The 24,982-nt window shown below is 37.5% G+C and overlaps 1 protein-coding gene across 32 annotated transcripts in view; it reads left to right on the top strand.

Moving 5' to 3' along the window:
- The window catches only part of NEB (nebulin), a 202,116-nt gene that overhangs the window by 73,798 nt on the left and 103,336 nt on the right, over positions 1-24,982 (top strand). For 25 of the 32 annotated variants that reach the window (XM_032857786.1, XM_032857785.1, XM_032857760.1 and 22 more), the window contains exons 48-64: positions 1,612-1,716; positions 3,036-3,143; positions 3,495-3,806; positions 4,275-4,478; positions 4,827-4,931; positions 5,018-5,125; positions 6,103-6,414; positions 6,704-6,907; positions 7,361-7,465; positions 10,555-10,662; positions 12,474-12,785; positions 14,776-14,979; positions 15,767-15,871; positions 17,316-17,423; positions 18,672-18,983; positions 19,300-19,503; positions 20,222-20,326. In XM_032857786.1, coding sequence (XP_032713677.1) covers positions 1,612-1,716; positions 3,036-3,143; positions 3,495-3,806; positions 4,275-4,478; positions 4,827-4,931; positions 5,018-5,125; positions 6,103-6,414; positions 6,704-6,907; positions 7,361-7,465; positions 10,555-10,662; positions 12,474-12,785; positions 14,776-14,979; positions 15,767-15,871; positions 17,316-17,423; positions 18,672-18,983; positions 19,300-19,503; positions 20,222-20,326 — 3,021 coding nt within the window. The remainder of the gene's footprint in view (positions 1-1,611; positions 1,717-3,035; positions 3,144-3,494; positions 3,807-4,274; positions 4,479-4,826; positions 4,932-5,017; positions 5,126-6,102; positions 6,415-6,703; positions 6,908-7,360; positions 7,466-10,554; positions 10,663-12,473; positions 12,786-14,775; positions 14,980-15,766; positions 15,872-17,315; positions 17,424-18,671; positions 18,984-19,299; positions 19,504-20,221; positions 20,327-24,982) is intronic. The other 7 variants (XM_032857780.1, XM_032857782.1, XM_032857781.1 and 4 more) reach the window with 7 other exon arrangements.

Genomic DNA, 24,982 nt, shown 5'->3' with positions numbered 1-24,982 from the left:
ACCAATAGTGCTGAGGTTGAGAATCTCTCATCTTAATCAGAAAGGTTAGTACAAAACCAGGATAAACATATGTGGAAATTGACAAGCCTTGCTTTGTTTTAGTCCTGAAGGTCTTAGCTTCTGTGGGTTACGTGCATGTGTAGGAAGGAGAAAAGCATCAACCCCTGTGACCCACACTCAGTGCCTTAAGGGGAAACTGGCAAGTTCAATGAACCAATGAGACTTCTCAAATTTTTTATATTGAAATAATTTCAGGCATAGAGAAAAGTTGCAAAAATAGTACAAATAATTTAAATATATATGATAAATATATAAATATAATTATGTATGCATATCTCTTTCTTTATCCCAGTTCCCCAGTTGTTAACATTAGTTACACTTGCTTTTTTTTTTCCTACTTTTTTCTGTTGTATGTATGTAAGTTGCTGCATTGATGCCTCTCTATCCCTAAATACTTCAGTGTGCATTTCTTGAAAACAAAAACATTCTCTTACCAAGCCACAGTGCAGTGATCAAAATCAGGAAATTAGCATTGAAACAATACTAGTCCATAGAATTTATTCAGTTTAATCATGAATGTCCTTTATACAAAATAAAAACTATTTTCTGATCCAGAGTCCAATCCAAGATCACACCCTGCATTTGCTTGTGGTGTCTGTAGTCTCCTTTAATCTGGACTGGCTCCTCACTCTTCCTTTGTCTTCCAAGTCCTTGACATCTCGGAGGAACATAAGCCAGTTGTTTTGCAGAATCTTCAACAGTTTGGGTCTATTGTTTCCTCATGATTTGATTCAGGTCTTGTACTTTTAGCAGGACATCACATGTAGTACCCTCCTCCGTATGTCCTATCAGGTGGTCCGTGATATCTTTTCATTCCAATACTGATCATTTGATTTTTGATCACTTAAATGGTATTGTTAAAATGGTATTGAGAGGTTTCTCCACTGCCAAATTACTATTTTATCTTTTGTAACTGATAAGTGTCTTATGAGGAAATTCTCTGACAGGTCTCTGTTTTTCGTCAGACTTTCACCCCCTTGGTTTAGTAAACCAATGAAATTTTTGTTTGGGTTGTCTTGTCTTCTATAGAAGAAAGATAGCGGATGGCTCTGGGACATAGAAGACATTTTGATAAATTCCATCCAAAATTCTCTTGGGATCCTAATCCACCCAAATTACTAGAGCCATAAATAATAAAATGCATACGGAATGTGACTCTAATTTCTAAATATACCTCAAATATGTCATTTTTTGAGAAGGGAAGGATTATCTCCCAGATAAACAGTGAGGGAGACCTTTATAATCAGATGGAGAACTTCTGCTCTACTTGATGATCATGGCAGAAACTCTCATTACTTGGATTGATCACTAATGGGCAGGGTTATTTGTAACCTTGAGAAGGTAATCCATACTTTATATTTTGAAAGATAGTTATATCCCAGACAACTAAAAAAAAAAACAAAAAACACTACTTATTTTCTGTTCATGTTATCTGCTTATGCTATCAGTTAAAATGTCTAATTCAAATGAATTCAGTGATCCTGCCTGAAGTTTATGATGTCATTCACTAATTGAATGAAACCACTGAAAAGTTCTTATTTCTCATTTTAGAGACTTTATAGAGAAGCTTGGGACAAGGACAAGACTCAAATCCACATCATGCCTGATACACCTGACATTATTCTGGCTAAAGCAAACTTAATCAATACAAGTGATGTAAGTTTCCAAATTCATGTTTTTCAGAAAGCTTTTAATTGCTTCTAAGGCAAAGAATTGGAAATAAATTGCATGACTGAATGATTTTGATTAATAAACTACATGTGACTTAGATTCCTTATTTAGTGGTTTTTAGGTTGAATATCAAAATAATTGGCACTCCCTGTCTCAGGTAGAGTTGGGGGTCTGTGCTGTCTGTTCCTTGTAGTCCTTTATGACACATATCATCATAATATAATAGTTTATATTGCTCTTCCCTGTATGAATGGGAGCTCCTCAGGGTAGGAGAGACAATTTGTATTGGGCCTACAGTGCCTAGCTAGTATAGTGCCCAATACACACAAAACTCAATGAAATTTCAAATGAATGAACATTAAAAAACCCATGGAGGAGAATTCCATTTTTACTTTTATTGTCTTCATAGCAGAATCTTCTGAAATCTGTAGATGTAAAAATTAAATATTTTAAAGACAAATTCTAAACTCTAAAAGAAAGGCTTCAACATTAAATAATGTATTAGAATAATGCCACAAATGACTAAAATATGGACACATTCCAAGATCAAAAGTCATTTTAAACAATCTGGTTTCAGAATAAAGTGCATTAAATTGTATTTCATTATGTAACAAATTAATTATGTAACAAATGTTACATAATAACAATATATAACATAATATATATATTATATATATAACATTATATATATATAACACAATATATAACATAATAACAACAAATGTTACATTAATTATGTAACAAATCTGAAGAAAGTATTTCACTTGAGCTTTTATATTCAAAATTTAAATTTCCTCCAAAAAAATCTTAGATTTAAAAAATTATGAAGGATTTTGTTTCTTACTTCCAGATGCAGACCCTACTACGGACAGCTCTATATTGTAAAATAGGCTATTTTGCAGCCTGTTAGCTGTGTGAAAGAGACAGCCCATTAGGCATACTTTTTCCCCACAAAAAGCATTACTCTCATCTAACAAAAACTTCCAATGAAACACTCAAAGTTAATTGGAAAACAGCACCTAAATGATATTTTATTTCATTTCTCTATCAATTTACTTCTGCCTCATTCTCAGAAATATTTGGGAAGAGCTGAAATTTAATTATGCTGATCTGGGTAATCGAAGAGCTTTAAAGTTTAAAATAGGATCATTAGCAATCAATGGGCATAATTTCCAATTACATTTGAGTATTCTAGAGCAGATACTATTTCAGGGACTCTTAAAATATTTAGCACATTGCATTCATTATGCTGCAGTTGTTTATGGAAAACAGCTTTTCCCAAAGTGATCTTCATCTCTTAACAGAAACTCTACCGAATGGGTTATGAGGAATTGAGGAAAAAAGGTTACGATCTTCCTCTTGATGCCATACCAATCAAAGCCGCAAAAGCATCCCGAGAAATTGCCAGTGAAGTAAGACTTTATCCACTGTTTATATTGATTTGATTACAATTTATCACTTTAAAGCCATTTCAATTTAATCTTAAATTGAACAGAATCTTCCAAGGAGTAACAAATTAAAACAGAGTGGAATGATCCCAAAGATGTAGTGTGGGATGAGGATAAACTCAAGGTATTTGTAGCTGGAATTTGTATGAAATGTATTATGTGTGACATTTCTACCTGGAGTTAGCCTTTAACCTTTCCTACAAGTATCTTAAATCTGGGGCTCTCTAGGCTTTGTGAAACATGTAGAGTTCATGTGCTTTGTAATTGCAACATAAGTTAATCTTGTAAGTATCAAGGAATATTTTTTTTCTTCAGTACAAGTACAAGGAAGGCTTTCGCAAGCAGCTTGGCCACCATATTGGAGCCCGGGACATCAAAGATGACCCCAAGATGATGTGGTCCATGCATGTGGCCAAGATCCAGAGTGACAGGGAGTACAAGAAGGACTTTGAGAAGTGGAAGACCAAGTTCAGCAGCCCAGTGGACATGTTGGGGTTGGTGTTGGCCAAGAAGTGCCAGACCTTAGTCAGTGACATAGACTACAAGAACCACCTGCACCAGTGGACGTGCCTGCCTGACCAGAATGACGTCATCCATGCTCGACAGGCCTATGACCTCCAGAGTGATGTGAGTCTAAGATTTTCCTTTGGCTAACTAAATACCATGGCTGTTTTCCTAAGAAGAAAATTTTCCCTAAAGTAAGTGGTGTTGAGTTTACACAACTGAGTTCTGTGTCCCTAGATTAATGCCCATGCCCCATCCAGTCCCCTAAATATCTGGATGCACCATTATCCTACAAAGAGCCAACAAAACCCTCATTGCTTTGGTGAAAGCCTCTAATATTCTGATCTAGAAGAGTTGGATCATTTTCTATGTGCTACTATTTAAAATAGTATCTAAAATAAAATATTTTCCAAAATATGCTTCTAATTTGACTATTCCATTGCTTCAGAACACATACCAAAATTTGTAAATTTCCCAAGAATTCAACCATTTAAATATCTATAGTCTAGTAAAATATATAATATATAATTTTATTTCTTTAGGGGCATATTTTTATGCTTACGTTAAGTGACTTGTCACCTGTAATTTCAGAATTTGTATAAGTCCGACCTTCAGTGGCTAAGAGGCATTGGCTGGTTACCTAGTGGCTCTCTGGAGGATGAGAAGAATAAGAGAGCTACCCAGATTTTGAGTGATCACGTTTACCGTCAGCACCCAGATCAATTCAAGTTCTCCAGCCTTATGGACTCCATCCCAATGGTTTTGGCAAAAAACAATGCTATTACCATGAACCATGTAAGTCTTGTCTTTAATTGAAAGGGGTGTTTGTGTGTGTGTGTGTGTGTGTGTGAGAGAGAGAGAGAGAGAGAGTAAAAACATGGGCATTTACTTCTATAAAAGGAAAATCGTATTTAACGCTTTTGCTTGGTATTAAAGTGGTTTTTAAGTAAGTGCTGTGTATTTTACTGATATGAGAATCTAGACCCGAAGATGTCACACATACCAACTCACAGAACAGACTGTCTTTAGTCTCGTTAAGAACCAGATTATTAAAAAAAAAATTTATGTTTCTATTCACTACTAGCCTGTACTAATCACGTCGTTTTTTTTTTTGTTTGTTTGTTTGTTTTTTTTTTGCTTTAGCGCCTATATACAGAAGCTTGGGATAAAGATAAAACCACTGTCCACATTATGCCAGATACTCCTGAAGTTTTACTGGCTAAGCAAAACAAAATAAATTACAGTGACGTAAGCAATATATTCGTGGCGCATGATATATTTTACTTACACTGCACTTTATAAATCAAACTTATGATGATTTATGTCTATTTCAGAAACTATATAAACTTGGCCTAGAAGAAGCCAAGAAGAAAGGCTATGATATGCGGCTGGATGCCATTCCCATCAGGGCGGCCAAGGCCTCCAGAGACATTGCAAGTGAGGTAAGCGCACCTAAAAAGTTCTTTGCCCTAGCTTTGACTCAAAGATTTTTCTGTCTCCTGGTTATATGGTAGGGCAAGTAAGCTACGAGGTTAAAGTTGTTGCCAACAGTCTTTTTTCTAAATAAATAGTTTAGAAACATAGCAATAAAATTCTCAATACAAAGCTATGATTGAGTCCATAGCAATATGCATTTCAAAATATTGTCCATTTCCTGCCGAACGAAAGCATTGGCTATTTGGCTGTAGTGCAGACATCCTTTGGGCTTTTCCACATGATAATTCTTATATACAATTGAATTCATCGTAGGATTTCTTCAAAACTAACTCATGCTTTATGAACCAATGAACCTACAAGGGCTGAATGAATACGACACACTATTCGTTGTGCAATCATCCACACGTACCATGTGTTTGCTTCTGCATCTGGTGATTGGTTGCCAATATTTACTATCTTTAAGTGGTTTCTTTACTTACATTTCTAGGAACTTTTATCCTTCTATTTCATTAGTCAACAAAGTCAAGAATATATTTGTTTCTTTATTTCCGAAATATGAGAAGTAACCATCATAATTTAAAAATAAATGGTCAACATTCACAGAAGGGTTAAAAGTATTAAAATGTATCAAAATAATGTATAATACCTGCTGCCATTAAAAATGCATATTTATAAAGAATATTTAATGACACAGACGAATGCTTGTATAATAACTAGAAAAACCAGGTCTTATTCTAATTTTATTCTGACACACACACACACACACACACACACACACTATGAAAAGTGGTTTTATGCTGGTTAACACTGAATGATAGAATAATGTTATTTTTTTGTATGCATATATACCTTATTTTCTAAGTTGTTTACAAAGTACATGTATTTATATACAGGAGGAAATCATTATAGGAAAATTGGGGCCTAGTAATTGCTTTTTACTAAAAGTTAGAACAGTTGATCACAAGGATTTTTCTTCTTCTAGTACAAATACAAAGAAGGCTATCGTCAGCAACTTGGCCATCACATTGGTGCCCGAGCAATACATGATGACCCCAAGATGATGTGGTCCATGCATGTGGCCAAGGTCCAGAGTGACAGGGAGTACAAGAAGGACTTTGAGAAGTGGAAGACCAAGTTCAGCAGCCCAGTGGACATGCTGGGGTTGGTGCTGGCCAAGAAGTGCCAGACCTTGGTCAGTGACATAGACTACAAGAACTACCTGCACCAGTGGACGTGCCTGCCCGACCAGAATGACGTCATCCATGCTCGACAGGCCTATGACCTCCAGAGCGATGTGAGTATATGAGAATCATAATGGCATGCTAAGGTAGGAAATTAGTGAATTAACATCCCTTGGAGAAGGTAACAAAAGGCACCAAGCTCATGAGGCCCTGCAAGGCAGGAATAGCATTTCTTCTTTCCTTGTGAGTAATAATTGTTTCACTTTCCAGACAAAAAGAAGTATTATCTGATAGACTGTCCATCCAACTGTATTTTCAAGAGTGCTCTTTATTTCATATCCTTTAGATGAATATGTTTTCCCAATGCCAAGATAAATATTCATTGACTGTTTGTGTCAACAGAACATGTACAAGTCAGATCTGCAATGGTTGAGAGGCATCGGCTGGGTTCCTATTGGGTCTTTGGATGTGGAAAAATGCAAAAGGGCAACTGAAATTTTGAGTGATAAAATTTATCGCCAGCCTCCCGACAAATTCAAATTTACCAGTGTGACTGATTCTTTGGAACAAGTGTTAGCCAAGAATAATGCCATCAACATGAATAAGGTGAGGCTTCAAATTTCAGAGAACCAAGGTAGGACTCCTAAAGCAAAATCAAAGAAAAAGAAACATAATCAAGAAAAACAGGCAAGCAAGCATTGAGGAACCAAAGATATCTATCCATCCGTCCGTATCTATCTATCTCTGTGTCACTTATATTTAATAGTTACTTTAGTAGTTGTTTCATAGTTTTGATAAAATGACATATTTTTATGGAAAACTATCTTTGCATAAAAGATACTCTCAATTTCCTTTTCTTAACATACATTTCAGATGATCATAAGGTACTAAATATCTGTTCTCTGGACTAATTACCTGAAGATGTGTCTGTCATACATCATGTGTATAAGATGTTTAACCTTTTGTTATTTCTGTTTATAAAGCTTTTGTGGTCCTGAAATTCTTCTTAATTTTTTACTGATTTTTTTTCCTGATGACATTATCTGTTTCCTTTGATAGCGTTTATACACGGAAGCCTGGGACAAAGACAAGACCCAGGTCCACATCATGCCAGACACACCAGAAATTACGTTGGCAAGAATGAACAAAATCAACTACAGTGAGGTTGGGGAAGATACTAATTCTTTCTTTTTTTTTTTTTTTAAAGATTTTTATTTATTTATTTGACAGAGAAATCACAAGTAGGCAGAGAGGCAGACAGAGAGAGAAGGGGAAGCAGGCTCGCTGCTGAGCAGAGAGCCTGATGTGGGGCTCGATCCCAGGATCCTGGGATCATGACCTGAGCCGAAGGCAGAGGCCTTAACCCACTGAGCCACCCAGGCGCCCCGAAGATACTAATTCTATGAATTTTGCATGCTATGTCTTATTTCAGTTCATCTGTCCAAGGTGATATAATACTATATAGCAACCTTATAAAGAATCCTTTTTTCTTGCTCCATGTAAATAGCACCTCTTGCATTTCTCAATTCTCCTCCTAAACATCAACCTTCAAGTACTACAAATTATCACTTATGAAGTGAAATAGATAAGAACGAATGATTTAAGCAGTAATCATAAAATTAATCAGAACTTTTTCTTAATTTTGTTAAGTTAGGAAATTAACAATAGATTAAATATACATTTATCTTCTTGTGCTGTATTGCTGTACTAGATATATTTTCCATATAGGATTTTTTTTCCAAATTGTAGTTTAAAGTCAGGATTTAAGATTATTAATTTATAAAATTAAGTCAAGGACTAAAATCACAGTATTATCAAATAAACCAGTGAAAGAAACAGAAACAGAGAGAGGACCCACCAGAGTATTTAATGAGCCCATTTCTTTTCCCTTTCTGTGAGCATAGTGCCATGTGCCCCCATGTCAGAGCCATGGATGTTTAAGCTGAGAGGTCAGCCTCTCTTCTACTCCAAGAGTCCCACCCAACAGATTGTCATCCTGCCCTTGCTTAAGTGTTCTCAGTGACAAGGAGTTTATCTTGTAAATGAGCCCATTTGCTCTGGAAAATTCCGTGAGGAAATGGTTCTGATGCGGAGTCACAGAGTTCTCTCTGCAGACCTTCCTAGTCCTCTGAGGCTGTGCAAAAGCAGTGTCTGCCAACTCTGTGGAGATGAGGGTAACTACTGTGGTGCCCCCCCCCTGCCCCCTCACCCCAGGTTCTCTTTCTAATCCAGCGATCCCCAGTTCCTGGGCATTCCTCACATGTCATCCCTGCTAGAATGTGACCCTCTGAACCAAACAAAATCTTGCAAGTGTAGAATACAATTGATGTCTTCTTTTCATTTCTGGACATTTGACCTCTAATTCTGCATCCAGGGCCTTAACACCCTGGCAGCTCTGTCATTGCTGGGGCTCATGCAACTTGGGCTCATGCAACTTGGGCTCGATTAAAACCCCAAGACATTTTGCATGGGCTTAAGCTAGGTTTCCTCTATCCTAATAGGGAATTCAAAGATTCAAAGATTGACATTTATCTCTCCGCAGTTTCTTCTCCCTAGATTAAGCCTACTGGTGTAAGCCTCTGTAGATGTTCGTGAATCTGATTTTTCTGTCAGCTGATGTGTTAGTTATTTCTCCCAGCTGTGTGCTACCAGCAAAGAAAATATTATTTCTTTGAAGTATAAGTCAACCATATATCACTCTTCTGCAGGATATAACTTAGAGAATGTAGCTAGATGAGCTACTATTTTTTTTAAGATTTTATTTATTTATTTGCCAGAGAGAGAGAGAGCACAAACAGAGGAAATGACAGGCAGAGGGAGAGAAAGAAGCAGGCTCCCGTTGAGCGGAGAGCCCGATGTGGGACTCGATCCCAGGACCCTGGGACCATGACCTGAGCTGAAGGCAGAGGCTTAACCCTCTGAGCCACCCAGGTGCCCCGATGAGCTACCATCTTAAGTCATTTTATTTTGGCGAGTGAAAACTATAATTTTAGCGCTTATATAACTAACTCTTCATTGTCTCCAAAACCAAAAAACATCAAGTCCTACTTGCAAAGCAAAAGGGAGTCGATTTTTTTTTTAGCTAAGCCTCTAATATGGGTCCTGTATTGTTTCCTGTATAAAGGAAAGCACATACTGTATGTGCAGGAATTTCAGAAGACAAAGAGCCTCTGTAACTGGCCACTGAGCATTTCTGGAATTCTGGGCTCTGTCTTTGCTGCGAAGCTCAGAGAAGCTGTATTGTTGCTGTTGGTTCAAAGACCTAACCTGCCTAGTCTGCTTTCTCTGTCTTTTCTCTCAGTTTAGTTCTTCTGCTTTTTTTTCCCCCCTCATTTAGGACAGGAAGATAGAATGCAAGTTCGATTATGTCATTCTTCCTCAAAGCATGGTCTCCTATTTCCTATAGAATTAAGCACAAACTTATTTTAGCACTAAGCCTTCAGACCAGCTCTAGGTTCTTCTCAGTCCTTTCCTGCCACTTGTGCCTGGCACTGCTCCCTACTCCATTTGACACCCCTGCACTTTCTCTCCCTTGTGCTTTGATTCATGCAATGCCCTCTGGCCTTGACTGCCATCCCAATCTCCTGAAACCACACTCATCACTCAAGGTCCAGTGCAAAGATCAGTCTCTCTGCAAAAACTTTCTTGATTCTCAATTCAGAATTGATTGTTCCTCCCTGGAGCTCTTTGTCAATGATAGGGTTAAATCACCTCTCGTGGTTTGACTTTTTGGTAGCTTGTCTGCTGTCTACCAGTCTTTCCATCAGTTCTCCCAGAGCCTTGACGATGGAAGAAGTCTCCTACTCCTCTTTGATTCCCAAGTACCCAGCACCGTCAAAGCACAGCTGGTGCAGAATCAGTGTGGACTGAATTAATTTCCATGATCAACATTTAATCAAGTCTTTCCCTCTTATCCATATTTTGCCACCTTAGGTGCACGAGTTTCAGCTTAATTTTTTAGTTATCTTCAAAACTGACTGATGGGTTGTAACTAAAAATTTTGAAACAGTGGATTATATCTATATTTCGTTAATTTCTCACAAGTTTTACAATGAAAAACAAAGCTGCAGTGTTCTATGTAAGCATCATTTTTAAGTCTTCAGCAGACAGAGCAAAGGCTTAGAACGCTCAGTGGGAGATTATTATAGGCACCTACCTGTGTCGAACTTAGTAAATTATTTTAGACCCCTGTCAATTTTTGGGTATAAATGTCAACATCTATGTGTGTCTATATATTTTTTGCCCAAACTTAGACTCTGTATAAACTCGCCAATGAAGAAGCAAAGAAGAAAGGCTGCGACCTGCGAGCCGATGCCATCCCAATCGTGGCGGCCAAGGCCTCCCGGGACATCGCCAGTGACGTGAGTTCCAGCGTCGCCCCAAGTATATAATCAGGCTGAAGTGATGTTGTCACTGAACTAAATCTTCAAAAAGAACTTTCCTCACCCTTTGGAAATAAGTCCTAGTATATTTATGTGGGATTTTTCAAAAACCTAGTTTTGAGGGAAGTGAAAAATTCGATGTTCATACAAGCAGTTTATAACCTTTAGGACACAGCATCTTCAATGAAAACTGACCCACTGAAAACAGAGAAAGATCCATTCACCTGGGAATTATTAGAGTAAAGCTGCAGGCTTGGAGATATAAAAATTTTCACGGTGCTTCTAGAAAGTATAACTCAGAAACTTAAGTACTCCCCGTGAGAATCAGGTCCTGGCTTTATGTAACATTTTACTAACAATATTCAAAAAATTCGTAGGACACATGCCATTATAATTCACTTTCTAAGATTATGGAAAGAAGGCAGTGGATCACTATCAGAGGTGGCTACGAGCCCAAGGTTGTACCCTTAATAACAGCTCCTGGCTGTCTAGCACATATCTCCCAGAATAAAACCATCATCCCTTCCTGGTGCCTCAGCCTATTCTTGAAGAACAGACCACTGCTCTAAAAATCAAGGGCCCAGTATTTGGGGATACAGCAATACACTGCCCTTTATGTTGTTGGTGACTCAGTTTAGTTTATGTGTGTTGGACCTCTCCATGAGTTTATGTCAATAATTATAAATAACAATAATAACTAGAAAGTATTGTGAATTCTGTGTTAAGAGCTTGACATGTGATATCTTATACTTCATAATTATCCTAGGATATAAGCAATGTCATTATCCCTGTTTTGTGGATTGCTTAAGCAACTTGTCTAAAATCAAACTCTTTTTTTTTTTAAGATTTTATTTGTTTATTTGACAGAAAGAGAGATCACAAGGAGGGAGAGAGGCAGGCAGAGAGAGGGCAAAGTAGGCTCACCGCTGAGCAGAGAGCCTGATGTGGGCCTCGATCCCAGGACCCTGAGATCATGACCTGAGCCGAAGGCAGAGGCTTAACCCACTGAGCCACCCAGGCACCTCTAAAATCAAACTCTTAGTAGGTGGTGGAATTAAAATCCAGACAACCTCATTACTTCCCACTGTACCATATTGCGTCCTGCTGACCCATCCATACTTTCCTTAGTGGTCTTTGAAACTAGAGGCATGTATTTTGAATAACTGGCTCAGATCCCAGGACAATGTCATTGGACAGGGAATAATAAAAACATTCTTGGCTTATGCAGGCGTAGAACCCAGGAGTTTTTTGGAGCATGCTCTAACCAATTGGACCGCTACCTCAGCTTCACTAGTATAATAATTCTGCTATTGTTTTAGCATACTAGTGGTATACTGTTTGTTTATATTAGTATAATAACTGGTATACTAAACTAGGTCCTTGACCTAGAGTACTGCATCCTTCCAGGAACCAGACACTCATTTTATGACTTACGAAACATGCCATGTTGCCAAGTGCATCTCTTTCCTGACATACTTTTAGTACCTAAAATTCATTTCTCCAAATTCCCTTGTTCAAATGGCCTCTCCCTCCTGTGGACACTACCTTCCTCCAGAATTATTCTTTATTACCAAGCCATAGGTGATTTGGTTTATGTACTACAATTATATGGATTCCATCTATGTTCTTAGCTCTATAAGCTTCAAGGGTAAAGGTCAGGATACCAGCTTGGGTTAATGCTTATTAGCAGAAGTAAACTAACAATTTTGATGTAAGCAAGGTGATTTTGTACAGACTTTTGACCTCCAAGGGCTTATAATAAAAACCTGATTTGTGTGTTTTCATCCCAGTACAAATACAAAGATGGTTACCGCAAGCAGCTTGGCCACCACATTGGAGCCCGGGACATCAAAGATGACCCCAAGATGATGTGGTCCATGCATGTGGCCAAGATCCAGAGTGACAGGGAGTACAAGAAGGACTTTGAGAAGTGGAAGACCAAGTTCAGCAGCCCAGTGGACATGCTTGGAGTGGTCCTGGCCAAGAAGTGCCAGACCTTGGTCAGTGACATAGACTACAAGAACCACCTGCACCAGTGGACGTGCCTGCCCGACCAGAATGACGTCATCCATGCTCGACAGGCCTATGACCTCCAGAGCGATGTGAGTACAACTTCCATAAAAGAGCTGTGTTCAGAAATAATTAAAACTCTATAAAAGTTGTCCTTCATAGGCAACCCATTGTCCCACTTAAGCTAAGATTTATTGATCAGTAAGTGAGATCTCAATCAGAATAAACTTTTATTGCTTTTTATGAATGTATTTAATGGGCTTTATGAGGAAGTGAAGTTTACAAGCTGGATTTGGTCCTATAAAAAAAAAAGAACTAAGTGATGTTAGAATTCAGAGTCCACCAGATGGAGACATTTCTTTTATTCTTGTAGGGGGGTAGAAACAACACATTTTTATATTAAAAAAAAAATATTCTGAAATTTGTTTTTAGTTTCTTTGCAAACCAATCAAAGTTCTCATGAGAATTCTGATGCCTGCTACAATGCTAATTGTTACTCTTATGAAATAAGAGAAGTTGCTGTGTTTGTAAACTACTAGGTCAGTTCATTGACATCGTCTTCTCTTAGCACCGCTCAGCTCAGCTCTCCGTGGATCGGTCACGTGGAAATGACAGACCCTAGTACCTAGTGCAGCCGCTTTCAGTATCAATCTGGATGTGAGAAGCACAGTTCCTTACTGTTTGAAGGGATTATTAAACATTAGAGGATTTGGGAGGACAGTAATTGCCTCTTACCAGAAACTATGCAAGCTCACCTATGAAACCACCCACACTTGTTCTGTAGTCTTTGACACACCCACCCTGTGTTTTGTCCCCCCAAAAAAGGCTTTGCCTGTGCATGAAAGAGAGTTAAAATGGCTAATGTCACCCCTGGAGTGACAGCGTTGACAGCCTGCCTGCATCTGTCTGTTAGTTGGGTGCCTTTCCAAGATCTCCTCCCCAACCCTGTGATAAACAGCCTTAACGGTTATTTGAAAGTTAACAGCTGTTTGAAAGTTAAAAAGCACTCCAGAGGTATGAAATGTTATTGTTTTCATTCTTGTTGTTGTTATTTTGGGGGCAATTAGTAGTCAGCATAGGGCAATTCCAACAGGCTTTTCGTCTAGACTGCAAAATAGCAGTCTCTATTTTCTGCCTAATTGCTCTTATGGGTAAAATCCTTCCACTGAGCTGGGCAAAGGTCCAGTTTCTTTGCTGTGAAGTAGTTATGAATACTTAATGGGTTCACAAAAATCCTTAGCAGAAAAATTATTTAAAATAAATCACAGGAGAAAAGTATGGAAAGACAATTCTGGAAAGGAGTCCATCTTCTCGTCCTGAGGACTTGGTGGGAAGAGACTGGACCTTGGACCAATGTGATGGTTGTTTATTGCCCTGAGCCTTGAGCAGTGCTAAGGCCGGGAAAAGTCTGCTCAGGGCTTCAGTGGCTCTGTGTCATTCCCATAGCTTCACTTCTTTCTGTGTTTACTCTTAAAGAGCATTACAAATATTTTGAAAGAGGAGGAAAAAAGACAGAAGGCAATAAAACCGAACACGTATCTAACCTCTGAAAAAGCCCACTCCTGCTCATGTAATTTATTCACATACGTTGTTTTATGTTTGTTTTTCATGTAATGTTATATTATTGACATTTCTACAAGTAATCAACATTCTTTACAATATGGCTTTTAATAGCTACAGAGGATTTCATCGGACTAGGCCTAACATGTATTTACTGGTAGCCTGTGGCTGGACGTATCTGTGGTTTCTCCCACTCTGGGATGCTCTTGTTTTCCTTTACACATGGACGTTATAATAATATTCACTGAACTGACTGACAAAAGATACTAGTTTAGATTATTTCTTTCCTTACAACCGGAAGCATATGGTCACTTTTTGTCATGGCCAGGAGATCTCTCCGGGTTGTCGTTGAACACAGTTGCTCTTTTAGTCTTTCTGACACAGATAGCTTATTTTCTATTAAAAAACAACAACACAGCAGCTTATCCATATTGTGCATTATTTATTACTAATTGCCTTGGCTTCTGTACCCAAAATCTTTTAATCTTGCTGAAGAGCTTCTGTCATTTTTCTTCTTCACAGAACATTTACAAATCAGATCTCCAGTGGCTGAAAGGCATCGGCTGGGTCCCCATTGGGTCTGTGGATTTGGTCAAGTGTAAGAGAGCCGCGGAGATACTGAGTGACAACATCTACCGCCAGCCTCCGGACCAGTTCAAGTTCACTAGTGTGCCTGATTCCCTGGAGCAGGTGCTGGCCAAGAACAATGCCCTCAATATGAACAAGGTGAGCCCCAGCTGCCTCCAGCCTCTCTAACATGCCGAAGGATGCTGCTATACTCTTAACAACTAGTGCACTTAAAATTATCCATTGAAGTGGAGGGTCACATTTACCTCCTAAATTACACACTTGAAATCCTCCAAATAATTTCTATTATTCCCAGTTTTAACCTCGATAACTAATACTAAGACTCCAACCTTAAATTGAATACCTTATACCCAAGTTTGGTTGATTTTTCCTACTAGATTAGTAACAGTCGTGTTTATTTTGACTTTTTGTTATTCCTATTTCAAATGGCTTTTAAAGTTTTTTTATTTAAATTCAATTTAACATATACCTTATTATTTGTTTCAGAGGTAGAATTTAGTGATTCATCAGTCTTAAATAGTATGCAGTACTCGTTATATCTCATGTCCTCCTTAATGCCCAGCACCCAGTTACCCCATCTGCCCGTCCAGTTCCCCTCCAGCAACCTTCAGTTTGTTTCCTGGAGTGAAGAGTCTCTTATGGTTTGCCTCCTCCTCTGTTTTCATCTTACTTTATTTTTCCTTCCCTTCCCCTATGTTCATCTGTTTTGTCTCTTAAATCCTGCCTATGAGTGAAATGATATGGTATTTGTCTTTCTCTGACTTATTTCACTTAGAATGATACCCTCCAGTTCCAACCATGTCATTGCAAATGGCTGGATTTCATTCTTTTTGATGGCTGAGTAATATTCCATGGTATATATACACATACATACATACACACACCACACCTTCACATGGTTTTCTATCAACATCTTCTTTGATAGCGTTTATACACAGAGGCCTGGGACAAAGATAAGACTCAAGTTCATATAATGCCTGATACACCGGAGATCATGTTGGCAAGGCAGAACAAGCTCAACTACAGTGAGGTAAGTGCAAACGTTGGTGCTACACTGATTTTGTTATCATTGTTACCGTTTGTTTTCCTGCATTTACTTTTGTGGAGATTCTCAGGCCTCAGCTATTGTGGTGCATTTGGCTCTGTGATATGAGCACTTATCACAGCCTTTCATTTCTGGGTTAAATATTATATGCTGTAGGATTCCGTGGGCAAACTGAAGTCACGTTATCTTTTTAGTTTATGGCCATTGCCAGTATGGGTAGGTGGGGCTGAGGAGTATTTTTGGCATTTCTAAGCAGTAAGATGGTCAGATAAAAGAGTGGTTCAGTATTCATACTGAAACACTACTTGTTGTTTACCTAATATTCAAGTTCAGCTGGGCATGCTATATTTTTATTTGCTAAATCTGGCAATCTTACCAAGGGGGACTCTGATAATATGTACCTTTTCCCTTCCTGGATCCTAAATAAAATTGAGAGGTAAAACAAAGGAATATAATAATAGAAGCTGAAATCTCACATTTTATGCCACTCAAGTTAGGTTCAAGGATGCATTTGTATTAGAACTAAAGAAGCCTAACTGAATCCCAGAATTAGGTTCCCAGAGGCAGAGGCCACACTGGAGCAGGGCAGTCAGCTCCCCTCCCCTCGGGGCTAGAGCCCCGAGAAGCAGAGAAGAGCACTAGGTTTATTCCTAGAGGGACACGGTCAAAGATGAGCAGGGAGTGCCCAGTTACCCCGTCTCTCCTGGTGAAATGAATCATTAAGTCATTGCACCTCTTCACAGGCAGAGAGGAAGGGGCAGAAAAAGGAGAAAGGTCAGAGAAAAATAATTGAGCTCCTCCTATAGAAAGAAAGCTTCAGGCATGGGAAACAAGTGTTCTCTATGAACAGCACCAATTACTTTTTTTTTTAAGTAAAATGCAATCTATAACTGCATGTTTTACTAATATGATACAGCCAAAATTTAGACCCTTAGAGTTGTGATTGTAGTCCAGTTAGCTATGTTTTAAATTGTACTTCAGTCTTTTTCTCATTCGTTTTTTAAACATTTTAAAGTATTACATGATTGTGAAAGATGTTTTAATAAAGAAATGGATAAAAGTATATGTATATATTTTATATATATATGAATAATAAACATTGTTCTCCAGTTATTTTTTACTTAGCATGTAGAAATTGATACTTTGTCAATTGATCTCTACTATTAGATTATACATAATATATCAAACCACATTATGTATTAATCTACAATATATAATGGACTAATATATCAATCTGTGTTAACTGATCTCATTTCTAAAGCTGTGTATATTTTCTTTTTGGTAAGATATAATTTATTTGCTTTCAATATTGCTAGAAATTTAGGTTATTTCCAGAGTGTGTCCTTTTTAAAATTACTCATTATGTCACTTAGTAATCTCCCAGTTGTCACTGTCAAACCTTTTGCTTTAACTCTGACACTCTTTGTAGACTCTGTATAAACTCGCCAACGAAGAAGCAAAGAAGAAAGGCTACGACCTGCGAGCCGATGCCATCCCAATCGTGGCGGCCAAGGCCTCCCGGGACATTGCCAGTGACGTGAGTAGGGAACACTCCGTGTATGCGCATGTAGATGGAGGCTGGGGGGGAATGATCATCATTACAGCAGGGAGATGCATCTGGGTGCCAGTTAAAGCATATTTATTGTGCTTTAAATAAAAAAAAAAAAAAGTTTTTCATCGGAAAAACTCTTATATGTTTAAGTCTGAATCACTTTAATATTCATGTCCCATAGGTAGAGAGGGTATCCTGAACTTCAAGATAAAGTTGAATTTGAATCTATAGTTGCTCATATCTATAGTTATGAGACATTTATCTCCATATTTTGAACACGTAGCTTATAGAGAAATGAGAAAATGCCAGACGGGTTAAAAAAATAACTTGGTTACATGTGTTGGCTCAACATCTGAAAAAGACCGTGTTCAGCCAGATCTAGGAAAATGTACATTTCAATGAATCTGATCTGGATTTTTGCCAACCCTTTCTTTGGAAAATTACCTTAAGTGGTTCCTTTTGAGTTCTTATTAAATGAAAACAGAAAAACGAAGACAACCAAAAGCAATAAAATGGTGATCCTGATTGTCTTTCTGCTGTCCTCTGAAAGAAGTGGGTCCTTTGGTGAAGAATTCAGGCTTCCATAAGTATACTTTAGGATTTGTGTGATGTTATTGCCTAAAGTGAAGAGAGAATATCCACTCAGAACTTACACCATCACCAAAATGCTTTCTTTTAATTATATAATCTGTTTTCTCACTTGGGGAATCCCAAGAAATGCCAGCCAAATTTGATGTCCAGCAGAGCAGGGAATGCAGGATAGAAAACACAAGCCAGTCCATTTTAGGGAGTCAGATGACCCAGTGAAGGTCAACAGAGCTAGAACTGGGAGGCCTGAGGGATGGGTAGGGGAAGTAATATAGTACCTGTAGACTGGGGAATAGCATTTGAAAAATTGTATGTAAATTTCTGCGTTAGTGATTTCACTGACTCAAGATGAAGGAAAGGCAGTGTGCTGCCATGACTGATATTCTGGAAGTGTTGCTGCCTTTATTTCCAGGGATTTAATGTCTGCAAACCATAGAACTATGTAGTTTGGCCTGTTTTCCCATTAGAGAATTGCTACAGTCAAATCAGAGTTTAGGATGAAGAGATGAGTTGATATTCAGATGATTCCAAATTTATTTTAAATTTGACGCTTTAAGTGATGTTTAAAAAATGATGTTTTAAACTAACAATAATTTTAGCCCTTTCTATTCATGCTTATTTTTTAAATGACTACTTTTATTTCAGTACAAATACAAAGATGGTTACCGAAAGCAACTTGGCCATCACATTGGAGCCCGAAATGTTGAGGATGACCCCAAGATAATGTGGTCGATCCATGTGGCCAAGATTCAGAGTGACAGGGAGTACAAGAAGGACTTTGAGAAGTGGAAGACCAAGTTCAGCAGCCCAGTGGACATGCTGGGGTTGGTGCTGGCCAAGAAGTGCCAGACCTTAGTCAGTGACATAGACTACAAACATCCCCTACACGAATGGATGTGTCTGCCTGATCAGAATGATGTCATCCATGCCCGCAAGGCCTATGACCTCCAGAGTGACGTGAGTACTAGGACCCATTATATACCACCGGTGACCATGCTTATGATAGTAATGCGCGGTGATACATAAATAATGGTCTAGGATTAGGCTGAGGCCTCAGAAGTAATAACATTTTTTCTCTCTGCCTCTCGTTCAGTGTGCCTTACTTTCCTATAGGAGAGAACATGATACTACGAAGGTCTGATTGGGCTTTGTATTTGAAGAGACATAGACGTGAAGTTTGGCTATTAAAGTTTTTCAGCCTTTTTCTTTCCTTTTTTAAAGCAGGTGTCATAACAGCTTAAGTAAGACTTGCTTTTGTGTTTGATCTCACCAGAATGTTTACAAGTCAGATCTCCAGTGGTTGAAAGGCATCGGCTGGGTCCCCATTGGGTCTGTGGATTTGGTCAAGTGCAAGAGAGCCGCGGAGATACTGAGTGACAACATCTACCGCCAGCCTCCGGACCAGTTCAAGTTCACTAGTGTGCCTGATTCCCTGGAGCAGGTGCTGGCCAAGAACAATGCCCTCAATATGAACAAGGTGAGCCCCCAATTGGGGGGAAACTAAAATGGAACCGTATATCCTTGAGAATATCTATGGTTAATTTAGTGTTTTTCATTTTATCCAATTGCCATATTGTGTTTAGTGTTTTGGTTGCATTCTCTATTCAGTTACATCAGGATTCCAAAAATGTATGTGGGAATTTCTGCTTTGACATCTCTTGTGAAATAGCTAGTGTAAAGAATAGGATAGATGTTCGGTGTTCAAGTTGTTTGCAGCGAATGAGAGTAATACATGGTTTGATATCAAGGTTTCTTTCTTGTCGGGTACTTATCTAGGTGAGTATGAAACAAACAAGTGAGATGCAGATCTCCATGATATTTATCGAAAAGAAATCTAGAGAAGGCATACCCAGTTACATTTGCAGTTAATAAACCACGAACAAAACCATGGAAATTATTTAATGTAGATTTAGTACATAGGGATATTTATATATGCTTAGAAAATAGTTGCTTGTAATTTAATTGGAGGTGATCCTGTAACAAAACACATACTTTTTCTTTTCATATCTTAGCCCATGTTTATATTTAGTGACAATAAGTATCTTGTAATTTCAGAGAGATCAAAGACTATTGGCATATAGCACACAGCATGGATAGTGAGGAGGCTGGCTTTCAAATTTGTCATGATCTCTAAATTAGAAACTCCTATATACAACATTGTTTTTCTAATTCATTACCCTTTTTATCATTCACAGCGCTTATACACAGAAGCCTGGGACAAAGACAAGACCCAAGTCCACATCATGCCTGATACACCCGAAATTATGTTGGCAAGACAAAATAAAATAAATTATAGTGAGGTAAGACCATTTGTTTTGGTTTCTTGATCTGACCTCATTGATTTTTTGTTGTTGTTGATGTAGTAATAAAGTTAGAATTCTGGATTTAATTCTCATGTGCACCAGTTAGCTTAGTTTTATCTTTTTATGCCCATCACCATACCCTGAATATTTGTGCCATCTGTCAAAAGGTAGATAGATAAAATGATACAGAAATAAATACAAAAATGTCTCTATGCCAGGAAGAGGAAAAAAACTCCCAACTATTAATGATTGAAACTTATAATTTTAATTTAAAAATAATGATTATTATTTATCAGATTAGTACTTAAATATTTTGTGAGTTTTTGTTCAGTTACCTGTGAAATGAGATAAAAATACATATCTTTTTTTTTTCTTTTTTTAAAGATTTTATTTATTTATTTGACAGACAGAGATCACAAGTAGGCAGAGAGGCAGGCAGAGAGAGAGAGAGGAGGAAGCAGGCTCCCTGCTGAGCAGAGAGCCTGATGCGGGGCTTGATCCCAAGACCCTGAGACCATGACCTGAGCCGAAAGCAGAGGCTTTAACCCACTGAGCCACCCAGGCGCCCCTAAAAATACATATCTTGAAAATTTTTGTGGTGACTAAGTAAAGTTGTATATAATATGCCCAGCATAGAGCCTGGCACAAAATAGATACTATTAACCTTTGATTTCTTCCTCATACACTCTAGTTACCGTACATATTAGATTTATCTACCATGCTCAAAATAACTTGTTTATTTACAAGAACAAAAATGAGAATTCTCAAATCCATCCATTTCAAAATTGCCTGAGGACAATACAATATATTTTTTATGTGTTATCTCCCACCTCCCTAAACTTGTCATCACATATCTTTGTAGTCCAGAAATACTGCTGCAGAAACCGCTTATTGCCCAATTGTACTTGCCAAAGTTAACAATTATCTGGTTTATCCAACAAGAAATTGATTTCTTACATGTTTGTGTGTCTTCATTTAAAAAAAAAAAAGGATTTTTCTTCAGTTTGAGAACATTGGAAAATTAAGTACTAATTTTCAAGACTTGGCCATATTCATTCTTCTGTATTAACTACTTCTGACTATAATTATGTGACCCTAAAGAAAAGGCATGTTTGTATCGAGTAACCATGACAAGTGAAATGAAGAAGATATGATTTCCCTTCCTCCAGCATTATGAAGTAGACCAGAAGACAAGCCTAATCATAAGTATTTGATTGCCCATGGCAATTTGAGCGATTTTTCTCTTGGCCACAGAGATTCTCTGTTGGTTTATCTTTTCCAAAGAGGTCTGTCTTACCCTAGACAGATGAAATTAGTTTTTTTCCCAAACTGTAATGATGCTTTTACCTTTCCCTTTTGTTAAAATTAGGTCAGATGAGATAGGTGGCTTTTTGTTTGTTTGTTTTCAGACTGAGAGGAAATTGAGGCTTTTATTTCTATAATTTTCAGCTGGATTAATTTTCTTTAAAATTACATGAGGATGTTAATTCCCTAAGGGCTGTATCCTGAAGATTAGATTTCAGAATGGCTCTCTTGAGTTTTTCTCAACCCCACTGGTACCTTCATTCCATACTTAGCTCAATAAATACACACCAAATAAACAAAGCAACCAAATTTAACTTTTTTTCTCTTAAATTCTCATTTACCTGTTTTATCTAGTTCTCTTGGGTAAATAACTTACCAAACAAGGTTTAAAACGTGGTTTTGAATGGCAACCAAAAGTATTCTCTTCTTTGAAGCCCTGAATCTTTTTCAAATGTTGAAAGAATGAAATAAATTTATTTATTTGGTTGGCCTGAAGACATGAGATGATTTAAACATATTTTTCCACTTATGTATAAGAACAGAGTCCTCCAAGGAAAAATATAACAGAGGAGCTTTTTGGCTCTCCAGTTTCAAAATAAACATTTCTAGGAATTTTTAAGACCAAATGCCCTTAGGATTATATCTCAAATGTATCAAATTTGTTCTTATTTTCACTTTAGCTTTTCCTTATAAAATCTTATCCTGGGAAGAATGTAATTTGTCACATATTAATAATCTACATTAAAAACATATAATAACTTCCTTCTAGGACTCTTAGATCATTTAAAAATTAAGCACCTCGGGGCGCCTGGGTGGCTCAGTGGGTTAAAGCCTCTGCCTTCGGCTCAGGTCATGATCCCAGGGTCCTGGGATCGAGCCCCATATCGGGCTCTCTGCTCGGCAGGGAGCCTGCTTCCTCCTCTCTCTCTCTGCCTGCCTTTCTGCCTACTTGTGATCTCTATCTGTCAAATAAAATAAATAAAATCTTAAAAAAAAAACAATTAAGCACCTCTGCATCATATTTAAAATTCAGATATTATTCCAGTATTTTTAATTCAATCTAACATGAGAATGGAGCATAATGATGCAATTAGTTTTCATTATTGCTGCCACACTATTTAAAGCCTTGCCTTACATTTAAAATGTTGTTTTTTACAACCTTTATACAATGACAAAATACTGAACATTGTAATGTAGGAAGACAGATAAAGCCCTAAAGAATCAAGGTCATTGTTTGCCCTTAAAACCATCAGTGATTTCTGAGTCCTTTTTTCAGAACTATCTATGGGTTCTGTGACTGCTTTCCTTGACTCAGTAACGCTTAGCAGAGGAAAGGGGAGAAACTGGGATTAAGAATTAAGTTACACCATCATAGATGGGTTTAAGAACCGTGTCTCTGTTTGGCGGCGTAAAGATGAGCTACCTTCAAATTTTAGGTGTCCTTGAGGTGTAACACAAAGTCTTTCCAATAGGGATGCTGGCTTGCGTTGTTTTAAGCACTTAACATAGCTGCCACTTTCCTGGTACCCTTGTAAGTTACCTGCCTGGGAGGGCCCCGCGTTAAGGTGGGGTCCACTTCTTTCTTGGCCACTCTTCTTTCACTTTAAAACAAAAGCACTGATTAAAGGCCCAGAAACAGACGAGACAGCCAAATGCTACTCGTGCTCCTGAACTGGATTCTAGGTAGAAAAACAATATTGTTCTAAAGGACATTACTAGGACAGTTGGTGACATTTGAATATTTACTATCTATTAGATAGCAGTATTATGTCAGTATTAAACTTCCCAAATTTAATAAATATACTATGATTGTAAAAACGACTTTATTCTTATGCAATACATGGGCGTAAGTGTTTAAAAGTAGAAGTCATGATGTCTACAGTTTATTCGTGATTAGTTCTTATTATTGGAAATAAGTAATATACATACCACACATACACAGAAGAGAAAGATAAAGTAAATATGGCTAAAAAAAAAGTGCTAATATCTGGGTAGCTGGAAGTTCACTGTACTAAAAACTTTTCTGTGGGTTTGAAGTTTTTCAAAATAAGAAAAATGCACATTTTTAAATATTAAAACATGCATTAAAATATTTGATTAGAGAAGATTTTATAAAGATTTTATTTCTAAAAAGAAAAAAGAAAGGCATACCTGTACCAGCTGATAATGTGATGCATGCCTGAGAGTTTTAAAAAACAAAAAACTGTGCCAGACAATTTAATTAATTAATATCCACCAAAACCTTTTTCAATCAAGGTACCATGAATTCCTATAAATCACAAAAATAACGAGATGTAGTAAGTTTTATGTTTAAAAAGTATCAAAATGTATATCTTATTTGTCATGTTTTAATTAAAAAACAATATTAATTATTTTAAAATTTGTTTTAACGCAATATAGGATTGGTCAAAATTCTTACAGGTGGCTCACAAGCAAGAGGGGCTGACTGCCTCAGTACAGATGATTTGTTTAATGCACTGGTTTTCAAACTATGTTCCCATAGCACACCTGTGTTCCACGGTCTGTGTTTATCTGTCCTACCACAGAAAATGAACAGTCGGGTGGTTTTTCCAATTTACAGAAAAATTTATCAAATATAATTTTTTCTGTTTTGTGCTTTCAACTCCTAAATCCTTGGTACCTGCTGTTCCTATGTCTGCTAGCAGTTTTTAGCAGTTCACAATATGAATAGGGAGCAAATCAATATTAACAGACATTCAGGAACAGCAGATTAACTTTAGTTCACTGTTTGATTTTGCATATGTACTCACAGTGGTAGGTATTGTGTATTTTTACATACCATATTCTTCGTTAATGAAATTGTTTCTAATTCAAATTTGGAGTTAAATAAATCAACATTTCATGGTCATGTCATGAGAAGAGCAAGTGCTGAACCAGTTCAACACATTTGGAAGTTATTGACTTGGTGTCTAAAATCTATAAGGATTTGTGTAAGAGAACTTGCAATTTTAAAACCTGCTGAATGTAAAATTTTACCTTTTAAATAGCTTGGATAAATAAAAAGTAAAAGAAAGAGATTTTTTTTTTAAGATTTTATTTATTTATTTGACAGATGGAGATCACAAGTAGGCAGAGAGGCAGGCAGAGGAGGAAGCAGGCTCCCCGCTGAGCAGAGAGCCCGGTGTGGGGCTCGATCCCAGAACCCTGGGATCATGACCTGAGCCGAAGGCAGAGGCTAAACCACTGAGCCACCCAGGCGCCCCAAGAAAGAGATTTTTTAAAAAGATTTAAGGCTGAACATATTAGTACAGTTAGTTTTGCATGCAAAATAGTCTTCTTTCAACAAAAATACGATTTTAGAGTGCAATTGAGTACTATATCTAAAAA

This window comes from Lontra canadensis, unplaced genomic scaffold, assembly GCF_010015895.1.
Source record: "Lontra canadensis isolate GAN:19392208 unplaced genomic scaffold, GSC_riverotter_1.0 scaffold13, whole genome shotgun sequence".
Classification (NCBI taxonomy): domain Eukaryota; kingdom Metazoa; phylum Chordata; class Mammalia; order Carnivora; family Mustelidae; genus Lontra; species Lontra canadensis.
This window is presented reverse-complemented; position numbering and strand designations above follow the sequence as displayed.